The 23,087-nt window shown below is 42.9% G+C and overlaps 1 protein-coding gene and 1 long non-coding RNA gene across 2 annotated transcripts in view; both read left to right on the forward strand.

Annotated features, from left to right (window-relative positions):
- LOC139027587 (uncharacterized) overlaps positions 1-401 on the forward strand; it is a 6,832-nt gene extending 6,431 nt beyond the window's left edge. The window contains exons 2-3 of the long non-coding RNA XR_011479708.1: positions 132-178; positions 288-401. This is a non-coding gene — a long non-coding RNA (uncharacterized lncRNA). The remainder of the gene's footprint in view (positions 1-131; positions 179-287) is intronic.
- otogl (otogelin-like) overlaps positions 1-23,087 on the forward strand; it is a 74,505-nt gene that overhangs the window by 21,469 nt on the left and 29,949 nt on the right. The window contains 15 exon segments of the mRNA XM_070439795.1: positions 1,622-1,728; positions 2,975-3,100; positions 3,188-3,296; positions 3,370-3,416; positions 3,554-3,699; positions 3,949-4,081; positions 4,244-4,421; positions 4,560-4,684; positions 4,809-5,018; positions 8,012-8,180; positions 8,706-8,780; positions 10,346-10,389; positions 10,665-10,848; positions 11,601-11,708; positions 12,398-12,536. Of these exon segments, the coding sequence (XP_070295896.1) occupies positions 1,622-1,728; positions 2,975-3,100; positions 3,188-3,296; positions 3,370-3,416; positions 3,554-3,699; positions 3,949-4,081; positions 4,244-4,421; positions 4,560-4,684; positions 4,809-5,018; positions 8,012-8,180; positions 8,706-8,780; positions 10,346-10,389; positions 10,665-10,848; positions 11,601-11,708; positions 12,398-12,536 (1,900 nt within the window).

Consider the following 23,087-nt stretch of genomic DNA (forward strand, 5'->3'; position numbering starts at 1 on the left):
AAGTGTGTGTTGTGTTGTGGTGTGTGTGTGTGTGTGTGGTGTGTGTGTGTGTGTGTGTGTGGTGTGTGGTGTGTGGTGTGTGGTGGTGTGGTGTGTGTGTGTGTGTTCACTAACCTGTTGTGTGTTTACAGTGTGTGTATGGGGGGAGTGTGGAACTGCACGGACAACAACTGTACAGGTGAGCTGACCATGTCATACAGTATATTATCACAGCTCATTAGTGGGACGATACAATGTCACACCCTCTCTCTCTCTCTCTCTCTCTCTCTCCCTCCCTCTCTCTGCAGCGGAGTGTTCAGTAGTAGGTGACGTGTTTGTGACATCGTTCGATGGAGGATGTTCCTGCAGCCAGGGGAGTGTCAGTACGTCTTGGCCAAGAGCCGCAGCGGCAGCAGATTCACTGTTACACTTGCAGTATACCACCTGCACAAAGGTAACACACACACACACACTGCAGTATACACCTGCACAAAGGTAAACCTCTTATCCTCCCTCCTCCATCCATCTCTTATCCTCTCTCTCAGCACCCAATCATCCCTCCATCACAACCTTTCTCCTCTCAGCACCGTAGGGAACCATTATAGTTATTATTACTGAGGAAGAGGCCGTAGTCCTGTAACATGACCTAGACAGGAGAGGAGAGTGGGAAACGAAGAGGAGAAGAGAGGAGAGAGGGAAAAGAGTACAAAGGGGACAGGAGAGCAGAGAGGAGAAGAGAGGTAGGAAAGGAGACGAGCTGAAAGCAGAGGAGAGGAGAAGAGAGAAAAGTAGAGCAGAGCGTAGCAGAGGGTAGCAGAGGAGAGAAGTTATTTTAATATACAGTCATTATACAGTTATTCTATTATATTGGATTATTTTCAGGCATGTAGAGGAAGGATCCCTAACCGTGTGTGTGCATGTTTCGTGTGTGTGTCTGTGTGTAGGTGTGCAGACAGAGGAGCCAGCAGTGTTTGCTAACAGCTGGTCAGTAGATCTGCCCCATGAGAGAGGCTGTCCTCTGGTGGACATAGACTTCACTGGACCCTGTCACTCTGAGTCTGATATGGACGTAAGAGTTGTCTGTCTGTGTGTGTCTGTCTGTTTGGAACGTATTACTTGAACCTAGGTTCTCAGTGTGCCATAAGACTGTAGAATGATTTTCTGTGTTTATTTTATTATGTTGATGTTTGTGTATGTGTGTGTAGGATGCCATAGAGAAGTGCAGTGCTCTCCTGTTCTTCCCCTTCCTGTCCTGTCATGATAACATTGATCCAAACCCCTACGTGGCCAGCTGTGTCGCCGACCTCTGTGTGTAAGTCACACCCCAGTATATATGTGTGTGTGTGTGTGTGTGTGTGCGTGTGTGTGTGTGTGTGTGTGTGTGTGTGTGTGTGTGTGTGTGTGTGTGTGTGTGTGTGTGTGTGTGTGCGCGTGTGCGTGCGAGAGTGCGTGTGTGCGTGCGTGAGTGAGTGAGTTGCCTGTCTGTCTTCTGGCTGACTATTGTCTCACTAAGTGTTGTCTCACTATTCTCTGAATGTTGTGTGAATGTTGTCTGAGTGTTGTCTGAATGCTCTCTGACAGTTGTCTGAGTGTTGTCTGACTGTTGTCTGAGTATTTCTGACTGTTGTCTGCTGTGATCCAGGTCTGATGATGAGGAGACGTTTTGTCGTGCGTTGGTGGAGTACACACGAGCCTGCAGCCATGTAGGATACCCTGTACGAGAGTGGCGAGACAGCTTCCCTTCCTGCAGTCAGTAGCATTATACTAACCTAACTTAACGATGCAGTCCAGGATCTTAACGGGAAATTTCAAAAATGTTATAGTTCATATTCATCTTCTCCAGCACCACCCCAACATCAACATATGTGAAAATGGCGCYTTTCTACACTACCGTTCAAAAGTTTGGGGTCACTTAGAAATGTCCTTGTTTTTGAAAGAAAAGCACATTTTTTGTCTATTAAAATAACATAAAATTGACCAGAAATACAGTGTAAATATTGTTAATGTTGTAAATAACTATTGTAGCTGGAAACGGCTGATTTTTGATGGAATATCTACAAAAGCGTACAGAGGCCCATTATTAGCTACCATCACTCCTGTGTTCCAATGGCATTTTGTGTTAGCTAATCCAAGTTTATCATTTTAAAAGGCTAATTGATCATTAGAAAACCCTTTTGCAATTATGTTAGCACAGCTGAAAACTGTAGTCCTGATTAAAGAAGCAATAAAACTGGCCTTCTTTAGACTAGTTGAGTATCTGGAGCATCAGCATTTGTGGGTTCGATTACAGATTCAAAATGGCTAGGAACAAAGACTTTCTTCTGAAACTCGTCAGTCTCTTCTTGTTCTGAGAAATGAAGGCTATCCCATGCGAGAAATTGCCAAGAAACTGAAGATCTGGTACAACGCTGTGTACTTTCTGTATGTTTTATGGAAATAATATATATGAAGATAAGTGTTTCCAAGGACATCATCGGTGTGCATCATGTGATTTTAACCAATTATAAGTAGGCTTTGCCTACTAATCGCCTACTAGGTGCCTACTAATTGGTTGATGATGTCATTGGAAACACTTATCTTCCTCTATCTTTTTTATTACAAAACATAGATACGCGCAATTTTCACATATGTTGATGTTGCGGTGGTGCTGGAGATGACTATTAAGTAGGGGGGAAAAATCTATTTCCCATTCCGCACAACTAATTTGCAACATATTGTACGAATTGGATTCGTTGCATATCATACAAATTGCCAAAACAATTATGAGAATAATCTTTTGCATGACGAAACATATCATACGAAATGGATGACGGAGTACACAACTGGATGATGTAGTACACAGTAAACGGGGACCCGTTTTGGCTCGTTTGCACCACTTCCAAAACTACTGGCTGAAATGTTCTAAAAGTTCTGGAGCATAACATTAACCCCAACCTTTAATTGACAGTTAGCTAAATTATTACTGCAGTAAGTTCTTCATTTGACTGTTCCGTAGATGATGGTTGTGAGGAGAGTTTTGTCCATAGAGACTGTATTAGCTGCTGCCCTCCCACCTGTACCTTTGACAAGGAATGTCTGGGAACCAACTTGCACTGTCTGGACGGATGCTACTGCCCTGACGGTACACACAAACACACTTATCCACACACGTCGCATGCACACACGCACACACACACTCCATCTCACCCTCTGTGTCCGACTATTTTAGGGTTGATTCTACAGAATGGGACGTGTATAGCAGTGTCTCAGTGTCCTTGTGTCTATCACGGCACCTCATACACACAGGGACACACTCTGGAGCAGGGCTGCAGCGTCTGGTGAGTGTGTGTGTGTGTGTGTGACTTGTGTGTGGGTGTGTTTGTGTGTCGCTAACCTGTCGTGTATTTACAGTGTGTGTATGGGAGGAGTGTGGAACTGCACAGAGAACAACTGTTCAGGTGAGCTAACCTCTGAAGTCATATGATCAGAAACTCATATGCTGAATGATCCAATGTCACACATTTCAATGCCTGCCGGTCTGCCTGCCTGCCTGCCTACCTTCTTCTTTCTTTCTCTCTCTATCTCTCTCTCTCAGCGGAGTGTTCAGTAGTCGGTGATGTGTTTGTGACGTCGTTCGATGGGAGGATGTTCCTGCAGCCGGGGGCGTGTCAGTACGTCTTGGTTAAGAGCCGTATTGGCAACAGATTCACTGTTACCGTTCAGTACACCGCCTGCACAGAGGTAACACACACACACAAACACATATTGCAGTATACCACCTTCACATAGGTAACACACACACAATCTGAAACAATCTTGTGTGTGTGTGTGTGTGTGTGTGTGTGTGTGTGTGTGTGTGTGTGTGTGTGTGTGTGTGTGTGTGTGTGTGTGTGTGNGTGTGTGTGTGTGTGTGTGTGTGTGTGTGTGTGTGTGTGTGTGTGTGTGTGTGTGTGTGTGTGTGTGTGTGTGTGTGTGTGTGTGTGTGTACAGGCCCAGCAGCAGGCGTGTATCCAGTCGGTGACAGTGGTACTGGATGAAAATGTTAGTCACCAGGTGACTCTGACCCGAGAGGGGGAGGTGCTTATAGGGGTCAACCCCGCTCCCACCTTACCCTACACCGATGGTACGATACAATCAACTTACAATTGATACTCCTATCATTACTTCTGATAATATGCAGTATGATACGGATAACATCAGGTATAGAGAGAACAGTAATGGTCCCAACACAGCCTTGTGGAACACCTTATTTAACATCAGATTTAATATGTGTTTATGTGAGTAGATGTAGTGGAGGTGCAGAGGCTAACATCGGTGTTCGTCCAGCTGAGGACCTTGCTTGGACTGCGTCTGCAGTATGACGGGCGTGGTGGGCGCGTCTACCTACAACTGGACAGCCAATGGCGAGGGAACACGCTGGGCCTTTGTGGAACCTTCAACGGAAATCTTCGGGACGACTTCCTGTAAGGAAACTACTTCCTCTCATATTGACTCCTAAATGTTCTTTGGAGAAAAGGTTTAGGGCATTTCTATCTGAGGCATTTGAGTAAAAGAGTATTACATTAAGTATATTCATGACATTTTGGTCTGTGTGCGTATAGTTCTCCAGCAGGGATGATAGAGGGGACTCCCCAGCTCCATGCTAACTCCTGGAGGGTCTCATCTGCTTGCTCCGCCCCCATCAACCAGCCAATCATCGACCCCTGTGAGATGAACCAGCACAACGGTAACCTCTCACCGCTGACCTCAAAACTCTAACCCTGACCTTCACTGACTGCTTGATATATCTTCACGTTTTGCTGCAGCCATATCCTCTCAAAAGCTGAGAAGTGTGTGTGTGTGTGTTACAGTGTTCTATGCCTCTCTATGTGAGGTTTTGTTGGGGAGTGTGTTTTCTCCCTGCCATGGTTACGTCAGTCCCAGTGTGTACCAGCAACAGTGTCGCTACCAGGCATGTCGCTGTGGAAACACCTGTCTGTGTACGGCCTTGGCCCACTACACTTACCTCTGCTCCAAACACCATGTTGCTGTCAACTACAGGGCCCACGTCTCAGAGTGTGGTGAGTCTGGGCAGTGGAGAGCTGGAGAATGATATATCTGTGTGTAACGGTGGTGTGTCTACACTGTAAAAAGTAGGTTACTGTACATTTACAGTAAAATACTGGCAGCACAGAAGTCAGTAAATTACTGTAGATTTACAGGACCTTTACTGGAACATATATTTACAGCCTATTACTGTAACACCTGACTACAGCAACATGCTGTATTTCTAGAATGTACAGTGCATTACTTGAAGTAAACTATTACAGTAAACTGTAGCAGATTTACAGTGCAGGCAGCTAGTCCCAATGATGGGCAGTATTTCTGTTACGTAGTATTTGATATACAATGAGCTCCGAAAGTATTTGGACAGTGACAATTTTGTTGTTGTTTTGGCTCTGTACTTCAGCACCTTGGATTTGAAATGATACAATGACTATGAGGTTAAAGTGCCGACTGTCAGCTTTATTTTGAGGGTATTTCCATCCGTATCGGGTGAACCGTTTAGAAGTTACAGCACTTTTTGTACATAGTCCCCCCCCATTTTAGGGGACCAAAAGTATTGGGACATTTCGCTTTATATGTGTATTAAATTACTAAAAAGTTAAGTATTTGACCCCATATTCATAGCATACAATGAGTACATCAAGCTTGTGACTACAAATTTGTTGGATGCATTTGCTGTTTGTTTTGGTTGTGTTTCAGATTATTTTGTGCCCAATAGAAATGAATGGCAAATAATGTATTGTGTCATTTTGAAGTCACTTTTATTGTAAATAAGAACAGAATATGTTTCTTAACACTTCTACATTAATGTGAAGGAATCCTGAATAATGACGTGTGAGAAAGTTACAGAGGCATAAATATCATACCCCCCCAAAAATGCTAACCTCCCCTGTTATTGTAATGGTGAGAGGTTAACATGTCTTGGGGGTAGGATATTTGTGCGTCGGTACCTTTCTCACTCATCATTATTCTAGATGCCTAAACACAGACTTCCAAACTGGCCGTGATTACAGGGCAAAACAGACCAAAAGGACTTGGCAAAACACTTAACCTGTAAAGGTTTAAGACTTGATGCCACTCTGATCTGTTCCATATCCACATGCAATTGTTAGAGCACTACTACCACATACTGTTTGAGTTCAATTGGTACAGCATTCTCACTAATTTACAAGGCACGCCTCAAAATATGTTAATAATCCAGCAACTCTTTCCCCCCCCACAATGCAACATAATTTCCAGAATACTGCACTACATATACAACAAAACCACAATAAAGTACTTTATTGTTAAATTGTATTGTAATAAAATTGAATATGTAATTATATTTTACTGCAGCATACCAATGAATATTTGGTGTTTTATATCACTTGCACTTGTAATGCCCTTAACAAAGGTGTCTAAACTGGCAATGACTACAGGGAAAAACAGATCAAAAGGACATGGCTAAACACTAGTGAAGTTAGGTTTGATACCAGAGCTCAGAGAAATGCGTTGAATTCGCTAAGCAGCTAACTTCGAAGCAGTGTGCCGATGCACGTATGACTTCATCAGAAGTACGTCATCAATGACGTCTGAAGCTTCATTTGATCAAGTGCTTTTTCAAACTGTGTGTTGCAAAATACGAGATCCCACTGATTGCACCATGGTTCTAGTGCCTTCTTCCATTAAAAGCTGCATTCAAACACCGAACTTACAAATATATAGTTAGGAGTTTGTCCATCAAATTTCACTTGACTGGTATCTTTAGCAGGTAGAGTAGGGTACTATGGAACATTCAGGGATGTGAGGGAACGTACGGCCCAGTACATCACCGGGGCCAAGCTTCCTGCCATTCAGGACCTCTATACCAGGTGGTGTCAGAGGAAGTTCTTTAAAATGGTCAAATACTCCAGCCACCCTAGTCATAGACTGTTCTCTCTGCTACCGCACGGCAAGCGGTACCGGAGCGCCAAGTCTAAGTCCAATAGGCTTCTAAACAGCTTCTACCCGCAAGCCATAAGACTCCTGAACAGCTAATCAAATGGCTACCCAGAACATTTTATTTTATTTTATTTGATGAGGTCGAATCCCGTTGAAGGAACAGTATTTAAAAAAATGTTTATGTGAAACCACACTTTCTGCACTGTTGTTCAAATAATTGGTTTTAATTAGTATAGTATAACATTCTGTCTTAAGCATCCTAAATAACACCATAGATTCAGTTAAAAAAATTGTAAACTTGAAGGGAAAAAAGTGAAGCATGATGTAAACCTGGTATTCTGCTCGAAAATAGGCTACTAAAGCCAACGACTTGCCGCTGTGCCACAAAGTTTTAATGAAAACTAGATATTCACATGCTGCTATTTATTGCTGACCAGCAGAGTTCACTAATGTGCATTTTGAGCATACAATGAAAGTCAGAGTAATTAACAATTGTTTGGCACATTTTTAGGTTTGAGACTTTCTGCCACTGATCTGTTTCCTACACATATTCAATTGTTAGGAAACTACTGCCACATTTCACTTAAATTGGTACAGCACTCTCACTGACAGGTGCAACAAATATAGCCTCTTACAAGGCATGCCTCAAAATTTGTTATTGAGCCAGAAACAACAATACCATGCATCCACTACTGTTCAAAAGGTTTTTGGCGGTACAAAAATACGGTATGATACTGTGTTCTGTGATGTACAGCTTTCTCACTTACGAGTGCAACAAATATAGCTTCTTACAAGGCACACCTCCAAATATGTTAATGAGCCAGACATTCTTTTCCCGTCCACAACATTTTCCCACAATGCACCATAATTCACAGTATGCTACTGTAAATATACAGCAACATTTTACAGCAGTGTAGCGGAATGCCATTGAGCCCCCATAATGCATTGCTCTTTACAGTACTGCACTGTACTGTAATGTAGAATTACAGTAGCTAACCGTATATTTCTGGCTGTAAAGTTACAGAAATTTGTTACAGTGTAGGTGGTGTGACGGAGATGTGTAACTCAGGTGTGTGTGTGTGTGTAGGGGTGGTGTGTATGGGTGGGATGCTGTTCCAGTCCTGTGTGTCGTCCTGTGGCCGCTCGTGCCGCTCCCTCTCCAGCGGAGAGACCTGTAACCATGACGACTGTGCTGAGGGGTGTGGCTGCACAGAGGGCAGTTACTACGATGACGTAAGACAACGCTGCGTTCAGCCGTAAGACTCCGCCCTCTTACACATTATCACCTAACATGCATCTTGCCTGGCTATCCAAACCCCTTGCTTCGGTAAAACACTATGCCACGTCCATGGACGTTAGTTTCTTGTCCGCAATTAGTCTGGATCTTAGTATCTCCACGATGATTTCTGGAACGCAAACCCATTCTAACCGTTCTGATTGTTCCCAGAAACCGATGGGTGGGACCAGAGCCAGAACCCACGTTTGTAAAGCAGCATTTAGAAAATTCATCATAGGCTTTGATACCCGATTGCTTAGAAATTATTAAATCGCTGTTGACTTTGTTTTGTACAACAACCCAAATTTTGACATCACCACAAACGACTTCAATGATGGCACTCTCAGACTGAAGTATGTAGCAAACATAGAGCAGTGGAAGAATTCAGTTTGAGTCGTCAGGCACGTATACACCATAATCTTGATCAAAGCACATTATCATCATCATCATCGTCAAACACATAGGACTTGACCCTTCCATCATCCTCTCCTCTTTTCTCTCTCAGGTCTCAGTGTCATTGTTACTCTATTGGCGGGGTGTCCCAGCCAGGAGAGGTGTCCTTCAGCGCCGCCGGCCCTTGGTAAGCAGACACACACACACTAACCCTGCTACAAAGAGGGTTCATAGAGAGGTTATAGAGAGTTCACTTCACAGACATAACACCCTTTAACTTCTCTGGGATATTTGGGACACTAATGTCCCACTTGACTAAAGCCAGTAAAAATCCAGAGCGCCAAATTCAAATAAATGACTATAAAAATCCAACTTTCATGAAATCACACATGAAAGACACCAAATTAAAGCTACACTTGTTGTGAATCCAGCCAACATGTCTGATTTCAAAAAGGTTTTACGGCAAAAGCACACCAAACGATTACGTTAGGTCAGTACATAGCCACAGAAAAACACAGCCATTTTCCAGCCAAAGAGAGGAGTAACAAAAAGCAGAAATAGAGATAAAATGAATCACTAACCTTTGATGATCTTCATCAGATGACACTCATAGGACTTCATGTTACACAATACATGTATGTTTTGTTCGGTAAAGTTCATATCCAAAAATCTGAGTTTAGGCGGGACGCTACTGTCTCACTTGGCCAAAAGCCAGAGAAAAGGCAGAGCGCCATATTCAAATAAATTACTATAAAAATCAAACTTTCATTAAATCACACATGAAAGATACCAAATTAAAGCTACACTGGTTGTGAATCCAGCCAACATGTCAGAATTCAAATAGGCTTTTCGGCGAAAGCAAACGATGCTACTATCTGAGTTAGCACCATTGTAAACAAAGAGCGATAAGCATATTTCAACCCTGCAGGTGCGACATAAAACGCAGAAATAAAAATATAATTCCAATATTTCCCATAAACATCACAAATGGTCCTTTTGTTCGATGCAATTCCGTCGATATATATCCAAAATGTTAATTTATTTGGCGCGTTTGATCCAGAAAGACACCGGTTCCAACTCGTGAAACATGACTACAAAATATCTCAAAAGTTACCTGTAAACTTTGCCAAAACATTTCAAACTACTTTTGTAATACAACTTTAGGTATTTTTTAACGTAAATAATCGATAAAATTGAAGACGGGATGATCTGTGTTCAATACAGGATTAAAACAATCTGTAGCATGCTTTCTGGTCACGTGCCTCTATCTAACAGTACACAACAAGTGACCCTGATTCAAAATGGCCGTACTTCTTCATTACACAAAGGAAAAACCCTCAACCAATTTCTAAAGACTGTTGACATCCAGTGGAAGCGGTAGGAACTGCAAGAAGGTCAATTAGAAATCTGTATTCCCAATGAAAATCCATTGAAAAGAGAGTGACCTCAAAAAAAGAAAATCTGAATGGTTTGTCCTCGGGGTTTCGCCTGCTAAATAAGTTCTGTTATGTCACAGACATGATTCAAACAGTTTTAGAAACTTCAGAGTATTTTCTATCCAAATCTACTAACAATATGCATATCTTATCTTCTGGGGATGAGTAGCTGGCAGTTGAATTTGGGTATGCTTTTCATCCAAACGTGAAAATGCTGCCCCCTATCCTAGAGAAGTTAAACAATCTCACTGATTGGTAACGTTAGAGCTCTGAAAAATGTTTATTCTCTTTCTCCCGCTCTGTCTCCCATCAATAGCCTTTGCAGGAATGGAAGGATGGAGTGTGTACCAGAAGAAAGAGGTAAACCAACCATCCCTCTCCTATTCAGGGCGGCAGGTAGCCTAGTGGTTAGAGCATTGTGCCAGTAACTGAAATGTTGTTAGATCAAATCCCTGAGCTGACAAGGTAAAAATCTGTCATTCTGCCCCTGAACAAGGCAGTTAACCCACTGTTCCTAGGTCGTCATTTGTTCTTAACTGACTTGCCTAGTTAAAAAAGTGTTTTTATTTTCCTCTCCATCCATCCATCCATCAACAAAGCTCTGTTTCTGAATGACTTCTGTCTTTGTGTTTTAGAGCCGGAGCGAGGCCAGTGTCCGGAGGGAAAGGTGTTCCACGGCTGTTCTGAGCCCCAGGGGGTCCAGGGGGTGGTGGCTTGGCGAGGAGGTGTGGCCTGTGAGCTCACCTGTCGGAACCTGATGTTGAACCTCACCTGTCCTCCCACCACGCCCTGCATATCTGGCTGTGTCTGCCCACCTGGGTAGGGTGTGTGTCTGTGTGTTAGTTTAACTCTTTTAAAAAAACTAGAGTCGATTGGCGCACCCTTCAAACTAATTAACATGATAACATGATAAAAAAATCAGTCTGTTTAAGTTAGAAATATCAGTTTTTTTGTATGGGCTGCGTCTCAATCCAACACATCCTCCAATGTCGGCCTTCCGCATCTGCTGTGGAAAGTGGCAGAGCTATAGTGCTGTTTGTCAGACCTGGAGACATCCCGAAAATCGGTCTTCTCACAAAAAAATGTCTGTAGCATCCGAACGGTTTGGCCTAAAACACTATGGAAAGATAAGGCTCACGAAGATGATGGTGTTCTCCGTTTTGTAGCATCCAAACCGTTTAGGGTACAAACTAATATCAGGGGAGGGGAGACTCGTTCTATGACCGCCACAAGTGTCACAGGACTCGTCCGAAGGCAACCCTAAAATTCCAAATCAAATAGCTAAATTATCCATCTTAAAACAATTCTGTATGTTAGCTTAAAATTACCCCCCCCAGGCTTAGATTTTTAACACAGAAAAAAGTACTTTATTAACACACACATGCTTGAGCCCTGATTGTTGTAATGGTTCTACCTGACTCTGTGTGTGTGTGTGTGTGTGTGTGTGTGTGTGTGTGTGTGTGTGTGTGTGTGTGTGTCGAGCAAACTGTTGTGTGTGTGTGTGTGTGTGTGTGTGTGTGGTGTGTTGTGTTGTGTGTGTGTGTGTGGTGTGTGGTGTGTGTTGTGAGTAGCTAGTTTCTGCACCGTGGGGAGTGTTACTACCCAGAGAACTGTCCCTGTGCCTGGCTGGGCCTGGAGTATCTGCCAGGAGAGACTGTCGACACCCCCTGTTACAGATGGTAAGACCCCCCATACCTCCCTTAAAGGAATACTCGACCCAAAAGCAATATTTTGGTATTTGTTTCATCAGTCCATTATTGATATAGTCCCAAAATGTTTTGCATGTCAGAAATAGCGTTTTCAAAATATACAGTATAACTTTCATAATACAGAAATACAGCCGGTATGATGCACATTGCCTCAGTACTGGTACTCCTTGTACAGTATATAGCCTTGTTATTGTTATTTTATTGTGTTACTATTTCCTTTTTTAATTTAGAAAATATTTTTCTTACTTTTTAACTCTGTATCGTTGGGAATGGGCTCGTAAGTAAGCATTTCACTGTAAAATCTTCACATGTTGTATTCGGTGTATGGCACCAATACAATTTGATTTGATGCCGGCTGTATTTCTGTATTTTGAAAGTGATATATCTTGAAAACTTGATTTCTGACATGCAAAACATTTTGGGACTATATTAACAATGGACTAATGAAACAAATACCAAAAGATCGTTTTTTGGTGTATGTTTCCATTAAGGATTGTTAAATGCTGTTAACATGAAAATATAATAGAGCACTAGTATCCTAAATATTGTTCAAATGCTCAATTGTGTTTCATTTACTGTCTTCTCTTTGTCTTTATTTTTGTCTGTATGTTTTCTCCCCCTCTGTCTATCTATCTCTCCCTGTCTCTGTCTCTCTCCAGTGTGTGTCACCGGGGGTATTTTAACTGTAATTACTCTCCGTGTCCGGCAGTATGTACGGTCTACAGCGACAGACACTACCACACCTTCGACGGCCTGGAGTATGACTACCACTCGGACTGTCAGGTCTACTTACTCAAGGTGTGTGTGTGTGTGTGTGTTTTTTTTTTATGAACCTTTATTGAACCTGGGAAACCCACTAAGACCAGAGTTTCATTTACAATGTTGCCCTGAGAACAGCAGTTCAAGCAATGTGAGCAACACATTTAAGCAGGATCACAACACAATTACAGTTACATAATTTCAAATAAATTACTTTACATTCAAAAGGGCAGTAGAAACAAATACATACAATCAATCAATACAAGTGCAGTTTTCATAGATTTTTTATTTTTCTTCCCTAAATTCACCTTTTGGGACCAAAGAATAAAGTTTTAGAGTGACCTGTAGGTCATCCAGGACGGCGGGACATAGTACCTGAAAGCAGTCTTCCCCAACTCAGAGGAGACCCGTGGAACCTCTAGTACCAACCACTCTAGAAACTGAGTCTTATAGTTACTAGATTTCCAATTTAGAAGTGAGGTGAAATAGTATGGGAGTTTCTGGAGAAGTGCTTTATATATGAATAATAGCTAATGTTGGGCCCTTCTGGTAGTCAGAGTCTCCCAGCCAACAGAACTATAAGAAACAATGATGCGTACAGAAATTATCACCAGTGGTAAAACGCAAGGCTGAGTGATAGACTGAATCTAGAGGTTTTAACACAGAGTGTTGCTTGAACAATTTTCCTCCTGTTTTCAAAAGTGAGACAATATTTTTTTATTTACATGAAACCAATCTTTACTCGCATCGTTTTGTCAGCTTATCAATATGTGTTTTAATGGATAACTTATCCAAATACCTACATACTTATAATGCATGTCTAGCTCAATTTGAGCTCCTGTCAAGGTACAGATACAGGTCTTTAGGATCAATTTTACAAGAGCTGGAGACATAAACTTGGTTTTATCAACATTTAACACTAATTTAAGATTGGTGAGCGATTCTTGAATTGAATTAAAGCCAAGCAGAAGGTGGTGAATGGCTTGCTGCACTGAGGGGGCACGGGAATAAATATCTGTGTCATCCACATAGAGATGTAAGCCCCAGTTAGGGCAGCGCAGTGCTGTTTCCTACCTAGTGCATTAACTATGTAATTTATGACTAGAGAAGCAGCCGAGATGGTGCTGTGTCCTGGCCTAAAGCCTGACTGGTTAGTATTCAGGATACATTTTCTATCTGAAATGGACCGCAGCTTACCAAGAGTTCTAATATTTTCACTAAACATGAAAGTTTTGAAATTGGGAAATAATTATTAAGATTGCAGGGATCACCACCTTTATGGAGCGGGAGAACAAGGGTTGCCTTCCACGCCTTAGGAATAGTAACCAAGAGAATGGATTAGAGGTCGACCGATTATGATTTTTCAACGCCGATACCGATACCGATTATTGGAGGACCAAAAAAGCCGATACCGATTAATCGGCCGATTTTTTTTTCTTTATTTGTAATAATGACAATTACAACAATACTGAATGAACACTTATTTTAACTTATTATAATACATCAATAAAACTATTTAGCCTCAAATAAATAATGAAACATGTTCAATTTGGTTAAATAATGCAAAAACAAAGTGTTGGAGAAGAAAGTAAAAGTGCAATATGTGCCATGAAGAAAGCTAACGTTTAAGTTCCTTGCTCAGAACATGAGAACATATAAAAGCTGGTGGTTCCTTTTAACATGAGTCGTCAATATTCCCAGTAAGAAGGTTAGGTTGTAGTTATTATAGGAATTATAGGACTATTTCTCTCTATACGATTTGTATTTCATATACCTTTGGATATGGGATGTTCTTATAGGCACTTTAGTATTGCCAGTGTAACAGTATAGCTTCCATCCCTCTCCTCGCCACTACCTGGGCTCGAACCAGGAACACATCGACGACAGCCACCCTCGAAGCAGCGTTACCCATGCAGAGCAAGGGGAACAACTACTCCAAGTCTCAAGCGAGTGACGTTTGAAACGCTATTAGCGCGCACCCCGCTAACTAGCTAGCCATTTCACATTGGTTACACCAGCCTAATCTCGGGAGTTGATAGGCTTGAAGTCATAAACAGTGCAATGCTTGAAGCATTGCGAAGAGTTGCTGGCAAAACGCACGAAAGTGCTGTTTGAATGAATGCTTACGAGCCTGCTGGTGCCTACCATCGCTCAGTCAGACTGCCTATCAAATCATAGACTAATTATAACATAATAACACACAGTAATACGAGCCTTAGGTCATTAATATGGTCGAATCCGGAAACTATCATCTCAAAAACAAAACGTTTATTCTTTCAGTGAAATACGGAACCGTTCCGTATTTATTCAACAGGTGGCATCCATAAGTCTAAATATTCCTGTTACATTGCACAACCTTCAATGTTATGTCAAATTACGTAAAATTCTGGCAAATTAGTTCACAACGAGCCCGCGGCCCAAACTGTTGCATATACCCTGACTCTGCGTGCAATGAACGCAAGAGAAGTGACACAATTTCACCTGGTTAATATTGCCTGCTAACCTGGATTTCTTTTAGGTAAATATGCAGTTTAAAAATATATACTTCTGTGTATTGATTTTAAGAAAGGCATTGATGTTATATGGTTAGGTACACGTTGGAGCAACGACAGTCCTTTTTTGCGAATGCGCACTGCACGATTATATGCAACGCAGGACACGCTAGATAAACTAGTAATATCATCAACCATGTGTAGTTATAACTAGTGATTATGATTGAGTCAGTGATTGTTTTTCATACGATAAGTTTAATGCTAGCTAGCAACTTACCTTGGCTTCTTACTGCATTCGCGTAACAGGCAGGCTCCTCGTGAGGCAGGTGGTTAGAGCGTTGGACTAGTAAGATTGCAAGATTGAATCCCTGAGCTGACAAGGTAAAAATCTGTCGTTCTGCCCTGAACAAGGCAGTTAACCCACCGTTCCTAGGCCATCATTGAAAATAAGAATGTGTTCTTAAAAACTTCTTATGGCTGCAATCCCGTTAATGGGATGATATGACAACAGCCAGTGAAAGTGCAGGGCGCCAAATTCAAAACACAGAAATCTCAAATTAAAATTCCTCGAACATACATGTATCTTATACCATTTTAAAGGTAATCTTGTTGTTAATCCCACCAAAGTGTCCGATTTCAAATAGGCTTTTCAGCGAAAGCACCACAAACAATTATGTTAGGTCACCGCAAAATGACAGACAAACACAGTCATTTCCAGCCAAAGACAGGTGTCACAAAAAGCAGAAATAGAGATAAAATTAATCACTAACCTTTGATGATCTTCATCAGATGACACTCATAGGACTTCATGTTACACAATACATGTATTTTTTGTTCGATAATGTGCATATTTATATCCAAAAATCTTAGTTTACATTGGCACCATGTTCAGAAATGCCTCCAAAATATCCGGAGACATTGCAGAGAGCCACGTCAAATAACAGAAATACTCATCATAAACTTTGATGAAAGATACATGTTTTACATATAATTAAAGATACACTTGTTCTTAATGCAACCGCTGTTTCAGATTTCAAAAAAACTTTACGGGAAAGCACACCATGCAATAATCTGAGACGGCGCTCAAATATAAATAACATTAATCCGCCATGTTGGAGTCAACAGAAATAGGAAATTACATCATAAATATTCCCTTACATTTGAATATCTCATCAGAATGCACTCCCAGGAATCCTAGTTCGACAATAAATTGTTGTTTTGTTCGATAATGTCAATTATTTATGTCCAAATAGCTGCTTTTGCTAGCTCGTTTAGCACACATATCCAAACCCTTGTGCAAGTGACGCATAACGTCGGACGAAAACTTCAAAAAGTTATATTACAAGTCGAATAAACTGCTCAAACTTAGTAGAGAGTCAATCTTCAGGATGTGTTTATCATATATATCCAATAACATTCCAACCGGAGAATTCCTTCGTGTCTGTAAAAGTTATGGAACGCAAGGTGATATCATGAGAATGCGCGTGACCAGGAACTGCAATCTGCCAGACCACTGACTGAAACACTTCCCACGGTCCCACATTTACATACATTTAACATTACATTTAAGTCATTAGCAGACGCTCTTATCCAGAGCGACTTACAAGTTGGTGCATTCACCTTATGATGTCCAGTGGAACAACCACTTTACAATAGTGCATCTAACTCTAAGGGGGGGGGGTTAGAAGGATTACTTTATCCTATCCTAGGTATTCCTTAAGAGAGTGGGGTTTCAGGTGTCTCCGGAAGTGGTGATTGATTCCGCTGACCTGGCGTCGTGGGGAGTTTGTTCCACCATTGGGTGCCAGAGCAGCGAACAGTTTTGACTGGGCTGAGAGGAGCTGTACTTCCTCAGAGGTAGGAGCGAGCAGGCCAGAGGTGGATGAACGCAGTGCCCTTGTTTGGGTGTAGGGCCTGATCAGAGCCTGAAGGTACGGAGGTGCCGTTCCCCTCACAGCTCCGTAGGCAAGCACCATGGTCTTGTAGCGGATGCGAGCTTCAACTGGAAGCCAGTGGAGAGAGCGGAGGAGCGGGGTGACGTGAGAGAACTTGGGAAGGTTGAACACCAGACGGGCTGCGGCGTTCGGATGAGTTAGGGGTTTAATCGCACAGGCAGGGAGCCCAGCCAACAGCGAGTTGCAGTAATCCAGACGGGAGATGACAAGTGCCTGGATTAGGACCTGCGCCGCTTCCTGTGTGAGGCAGGGTCGTACTCTGCGAATGTGTAGAGCATGAACCTACAGGAACGGGTCACCGCCTTGATGTTGGTTGAGAACGACAGGGTGTTGTCCAGGATCACGCCAAGGTTCTTAGCGCTCTGGGAGGAGGACACAATGGAGTTGTCAACCGTGATGGCAAGATCATGGAACGGGCAGTCCTCCCCGGGAGGAAGAGCAGCTCCGTCTTGCCGAGGTTCAGCTTGAGGTGGTGATCCGTCATCCACACTGATATGTCTGCCAGACATGCAGAGATGCGATTCGCCACCTGGTTATCAGAAGGGGAAAGGAGAAGATTAATTGTGTGTCGTCTGCATAGCAATGATAGGAGAGACCATGTGAGGATATGACAGAGCCAAGTGACTTGGTGTATAGCGAGAATAGGAGAGGGCCTAGAACAGAGCCCTGGGGACACCAGTGGTGAGAGCACGTGGTGCGGAGACAGATTCTCGCCACGCCACCTGGTAGGAGCGACCTGTCAGGTAGGACGCAATCCAAGCGTGGGCCGCGCCGGAGATGCCAACTCGGAGAGGTGGAGAGGAGGATCTGATGGTTCACAGTATCAAAGGCAGCCGATAGGTCTAGAAGGATGAGAGCAGAGGAGAGAGAGTTAGCTTTAGCAGTGCGGAGCGCCTCCGTGACACAGAGAAGAGCAGTCTCAGTTGAATGACTAGTCTTGAAACCTGACTGATTTGGATCAAGAAGGTCATTCTGAGAGAGATAGCAGGAGAGCTGGCCAAGGACGGCACGTTCGAGAGTTTTGGAGAGAAAAGAAAGAAGGATACTGGTCTGTAGTTGTTGACATCAGAGGGATCGAGTGTAGGTTTTTTCAGAAGGGGTGCAACTCTCGCTCTCTTGAAGGCGAAGGGACGTCCAGCGGTCAAGGATGAGTTGATGAGCGAAGTGAGGTAAGGGAGAAGGTCTCCGGAATGGTCTGGAGAAGAGAGGAGGGGATAGGGTCAAGCGGGCAGGTTGTTGGGCGGCCGGCCGTCACAAGACGCGAGATTTCATCTGGAGAGAGAGGGAGAAAGAGGTCAAACACAGTAGGCAGTGTGAGCAGAACACGCGTGTCGTTTGACTTAGCAAACGAGGATCGGATGTCGTCGACCTTCTTTTCAAAATGGTTGACGAAGTCATCCGCAGAGAGGAGGAGGGGGGGGGGGGGGGATTCAGGAGGGAGGAGAGGTGGCAAAGAGCTTCCTAGGGTTAAGAGGCAGATGCTTGGAATTTAGAGTGGTAGAAAGTGCTTTAGCACAGAGACAGAAGAGGAGAATGCAGAGAGGAGGGAGTGAAAGGATGCCAGGTCCGCAGGGAGGCGAGTTTTCCTCCATTTCCGCTCGGCTGCCCGGAGCCCTGTTCTGTGAGCTCGCAATGAGTCGTCGAGCCACGGAGCAGGAGGGAGGACCGAGCCGGCCTAGAGGATAGGGGACATAGAGAGTCAAAGGATGCAGAAAGGGAGGAGAGGAGGTTGAGGAGCAGAAACAGGAGATAGGTTGGAGAAGGTTTGAGCAGAGGGAAGAGATGATAGGATGGAAGAGGAGAGAGTAGCGGGGGAGAGAGAGCGAAGGTTGGGACGGCGCGATACCCATCCAGAGTAGGGAGTGATGGGAAGTGTAGAGAGAGCAGAGGAAGGATACAAGGTAGGTCGGAGACTTGGAGGGGAGTTGCAATGAGATTAGTGGAAGATACAGCATCTAGTAAAGATGAGGTCAAGCGTATTGCCTGCCTTGTGAGTAGGGGGGAAGGTGAGAGGGTGAGGTCAAAAGAGGAGAGGAGTGGAAAGAAGGAGGCAGAGAGGAATGAGTCAAAGGTAGACGTGGGAAGGTTAAAGTCACCCAGAACTGTGAGAGGTGACCATCCTCAGGAAAGGAGCTTATCAAGGCGTCAAGCTCATTGATGAACTCTCCAAGGGAACCTGGGGGGGCGATAAATGATAAGGATGTTAAGCTTGAAAGGGCTGGTAACTGTGACAGCATGGATTTCAAAGGAGGCGATAGACAGATGGGTCAGGGAGAAAGAAGAAATGTCCACTTGGGAGAGATGAGGATCCCAGTGCCACCACCCCGCTGACCAGAAGCTCTCGGGGTGTGCGAGAACACGTGGGCAGACGAGGAGAGAGCAGTAGGAGTAGCAGGTTATCTGTGGTAATCCATGTTTCCGTCAGTGCCAAGAAGTCGAGGGACTGGAGGAAGCATAGGCTGAGATGAACTTTGCCTTGTTGGCCGCAGATCGGCAGTTCCAGAGGCTGCCGGAGACCTGGAACTCACGTGGGTCGTGCGCGCTGGGACCACCAGGCAGCGGCCACGCGGTGTGAAGCGTGTTGTGTGGTCTGTGCAGAGAGGAGAGAAGAGGGATAGACAGACACATAGTTGACAGGCTACAGAAGAGGCTACGCTAATGCAAAGGAGATTGGAATGACAAGTGGACTACACGTCTCGAATGTTCAGAAAGTTAAACTTACGTTGCAAGAAATCTTATTGACTAAAATGAGACAGTGCTGCTGAAGTAGGCTAGCTAGCAGTGGCTGCGTTGTTGACTTAGTTTGAAAGTGTAGCTGGCTAGGTAGCCTCGGTAACTGGCTAGGTAACCTCGACAATTACTCAAAACTACACAATTATCTTGACAGCAAAGACAACTATGTAGCTAGCTAACACTACACTAACCAAGTCGTTCCGTTGTAATGTAATAGTCTCAACAGTGCTGCTATTCGGTAGACGGTAGACGTTGGCTAGCTGGCTAGCTGCTGGCTAGCTAATTACTCTAAACTACACAATTATCTTGGATACGAAGACAGCAAAGACAACTATGTAGCTAGCTAACACTACGCTAATCAAGTCGTTCCGTTATGTAATAGTTTCTACAGTGCTGCTATTCGGTAGACGTTGGCTAGCTGGCTAGCTGTGGCTAGCTAGCAGTGTTTCCTACGTTAAGAGGGACGACAAATAGCTGGCTAGCTAACCTCGGTAAATTACGATAATCACTCTAAACTAAACTACACACTCTAAACTACACAATATCTTGGAAACAGGACAGCAAAGACAACTATGTAGCTAGCTAACACTACACTAATCAAGTCGTTCCGTTGAATGTAATAGTTTCTACAGTGCTGCTATTCGGTAGACGGTGGACGTTGGCTAGCTGGCTAGCTGCTGGCCAGATAGCAGTGTTGACTACGTTAGGACGACGAATTACGATAATTACGCGAAACTACACAATTATCTTTGATACAAAGACGGCTATGTAGCTAGCTAAAAAGAATTGCTAAGATCAGACAAATCAAACCGTTGTACTATAATGAAATGTAATGAAAAGTAATACTACCAGCGGTGCGAAGTGCGAAATGCGACCACGACCAAATTGCGGGCCCTTCCGACCACATCACAGTATACACTTCATTCACCGTTCTACCCACTGTTGACATCTAGTGGAAGGCGTAGGAAGTGCAAACAAATCCATATCTTCCTGGGATTTGAATAGACGATGAGTAGAAAAAACACCAGCCTCAGAATTTCCACTTCCTGTTTGGAAGTTTGCCTGCCATATGAGTTCTGTTATACTCACAGACATAATTCAAACAGTTTTAGAAACTTCTGAGTGTTTTCTATCCAATACGAATAATAATATGCATATATTAGCAACTGGGACTGAGGAGCAGGCAGTTTACTATGGGCACCTCTGGGCACCTTTCATCCAAGCTACTCAATACTGCCCCTGCCTGCAGCCATAAGAAGTTTAACTGACTTGCCTAGTTAAATAAAGGTGTAAAAAAATATATATATTAAACCAAAATTACCGATTTCCGATTGTTATGATTATGGCCCTAATTATAGCCCTAATTAATCGGCCATTCCGATTAATCGGTAGACCTCTAGAATGGATAGATAAAAAACATGTCAAGGGCTCCATAATCAGAGGTGCAGGAAACTGTTGAAGACACGGGTCAAGCATGTCTGCTCCAGTGTATTTTTTAACATCAATAGCTAAGAGAGCATCCAGAACATCCCTGGTAGTGACTTTCCGAAGAGAGAACAGTGGGTCACCATTTACAGTAACAGGCAAGTCTGATTAAACAGGGTTGCATCAGAGATTAGCTTGTATTATGTTCATGAACAGTATTTTCAGAGTTGTCCTTATTGCTGCTATTTCCCCTTTCAAATAAATGTCCTGCTGCAATAAAATGTTGGTTAAACTCGTCAGTTATTTCAGTTTTGTCTGCAATAGAATTGGGAGTTCAATAGAACCTCATTGGGCAGAAAGGTGTGGCTGCTTCTTTTTAGTGCTTTAACCTCTCTTGGGTACGTGAGAAGTTAGCGTCCCACCTCTTCAACAGCCAGTGAAACTGCTGGGCGCCAAATTCAAATACAGAAATACTCATTATAAAAATTCAGAAAACAAAACATATTTTACATAGGTTTAAAGATGAACTTCTTGTGAATCCAACCACGGTGTCAGATTTTAAAAAATGCTTTACGGCGAAAGCATACCTTACGATTATTTGAGAACATAGCCCACTAGACAAATCATTACAAACAGTAACCATCCAAGTAGAACAGTTAGACATGTCAGAAATAGAGATACAATTAATCCCTTACCTTTGATGATCTTCATATGGTTGCACTCAGCAGACATTAATTTACTCAATAAATGTTCCTTTTGTTCGATAAAGTCTCTTTATATCCAAAAACCTCCGCTTTGTTCGCGCGTTTTCTTCAGTAATCCACAGGCTCAAACGCAGTCAAAACAGGAAGACAAAAAAATCTAAATTGTATCCGTAAAGTTCATAGAAACATGTCAAACGATGTTTATATTCAATCCTCAGGTTGTTTTTAGCCTAAATAATCGATAATATTTCAACCGGACAATAACGTCGTCAATTTAAAAAGGTAAACAAGAAACGCAATCTCTCGGTCTCGCGCATGAAAAAGCTCTGTGACACTTTAGGTCCACTCATTCAGACTGCTCTTACTTCTTCATTTCAGAATACAAGCTAACAATTTCTAAAGACTGTTGACATCTAGTGGAAGGCATAGAAACTGCAATTTGAGTCCTAAGTCAATGGATACCGTAATGGCATTGAATAGAAAACTACAAAACCAACAAAAAAACTACTTCCTGAATGGATTTCCCCCAGGTTTTCGCCTGCCAAATCAGTTCTGTTATACTCACAGACACTATTTTAACAGTTTTGGAAACGTTAGAGTGTTTTCTATCCAAATCTACCAGTTATATGCATATCATATCTTCTGGGCCCGAGAAGCAGGCAGTTTAATTTGGGCATGCATTTCATCCAAAATTCCGAATGCTGCCCCCTACCCTAGAGAAGTTTTAATAGCCTTCCAAAACTTAGCTGGATTGCCACGAGGGTCAGATATGGAATTAATGAAATAGTTAGATTTAGCCCTTTTTATGGAAGCAGTAAATATATTTCTAAGTTATCGGAAGGTGAGCCAGTCAGCAGAGCTACCAGTGTGTCTGGCTTCAGACCAAGCTTTGTTCCTTAGCTGAATTAACTCATCAAGTTCAGGCGTGAACCATGGATTGGCTCTATCTTTCATTCTTAAAATCTCTTCATAGGAGCATGTTAATCAGATGCAGAGATAAACATACTAAAGAATTGTTCAAGGTCAAGTTCTGCTTCCGGAGTGTCATTAACACTAAGTAAGACTCAATGGTTAAGGTCATGTCAGAACCCTACTCATGGAAGTGTTTAAAACTTCTCTTAGCGATAAGGCGTGGTTGAGTTTTAGGCAACTTTGTGTTTCTGACGCAGACTTTGGGACAGTGGTCACTGAGGTCCCATAGCAAAGACACCACTAGTTAAGTATTTAGGAGGGTTATTTGTAAGTATGAAATCAATCAGAGTTGATTTAGCAGGATTCTCT

Source organism: Salvelinus sp. IW2-2015, linkage group LG4q.1:29 (assembly GCF_002910315.2).
Source record: "Salvelinus sp. IW2-2015 linkage group LG4q.1:29, ASM291031v2, whole genome shotgun sequence".
NCBI lineage: Eukaryota > Metazoa > Chordata > Actinopteri > Salmoniformes > Salmonidae > Salvelinus > Salvelinus sp. IW2-2015.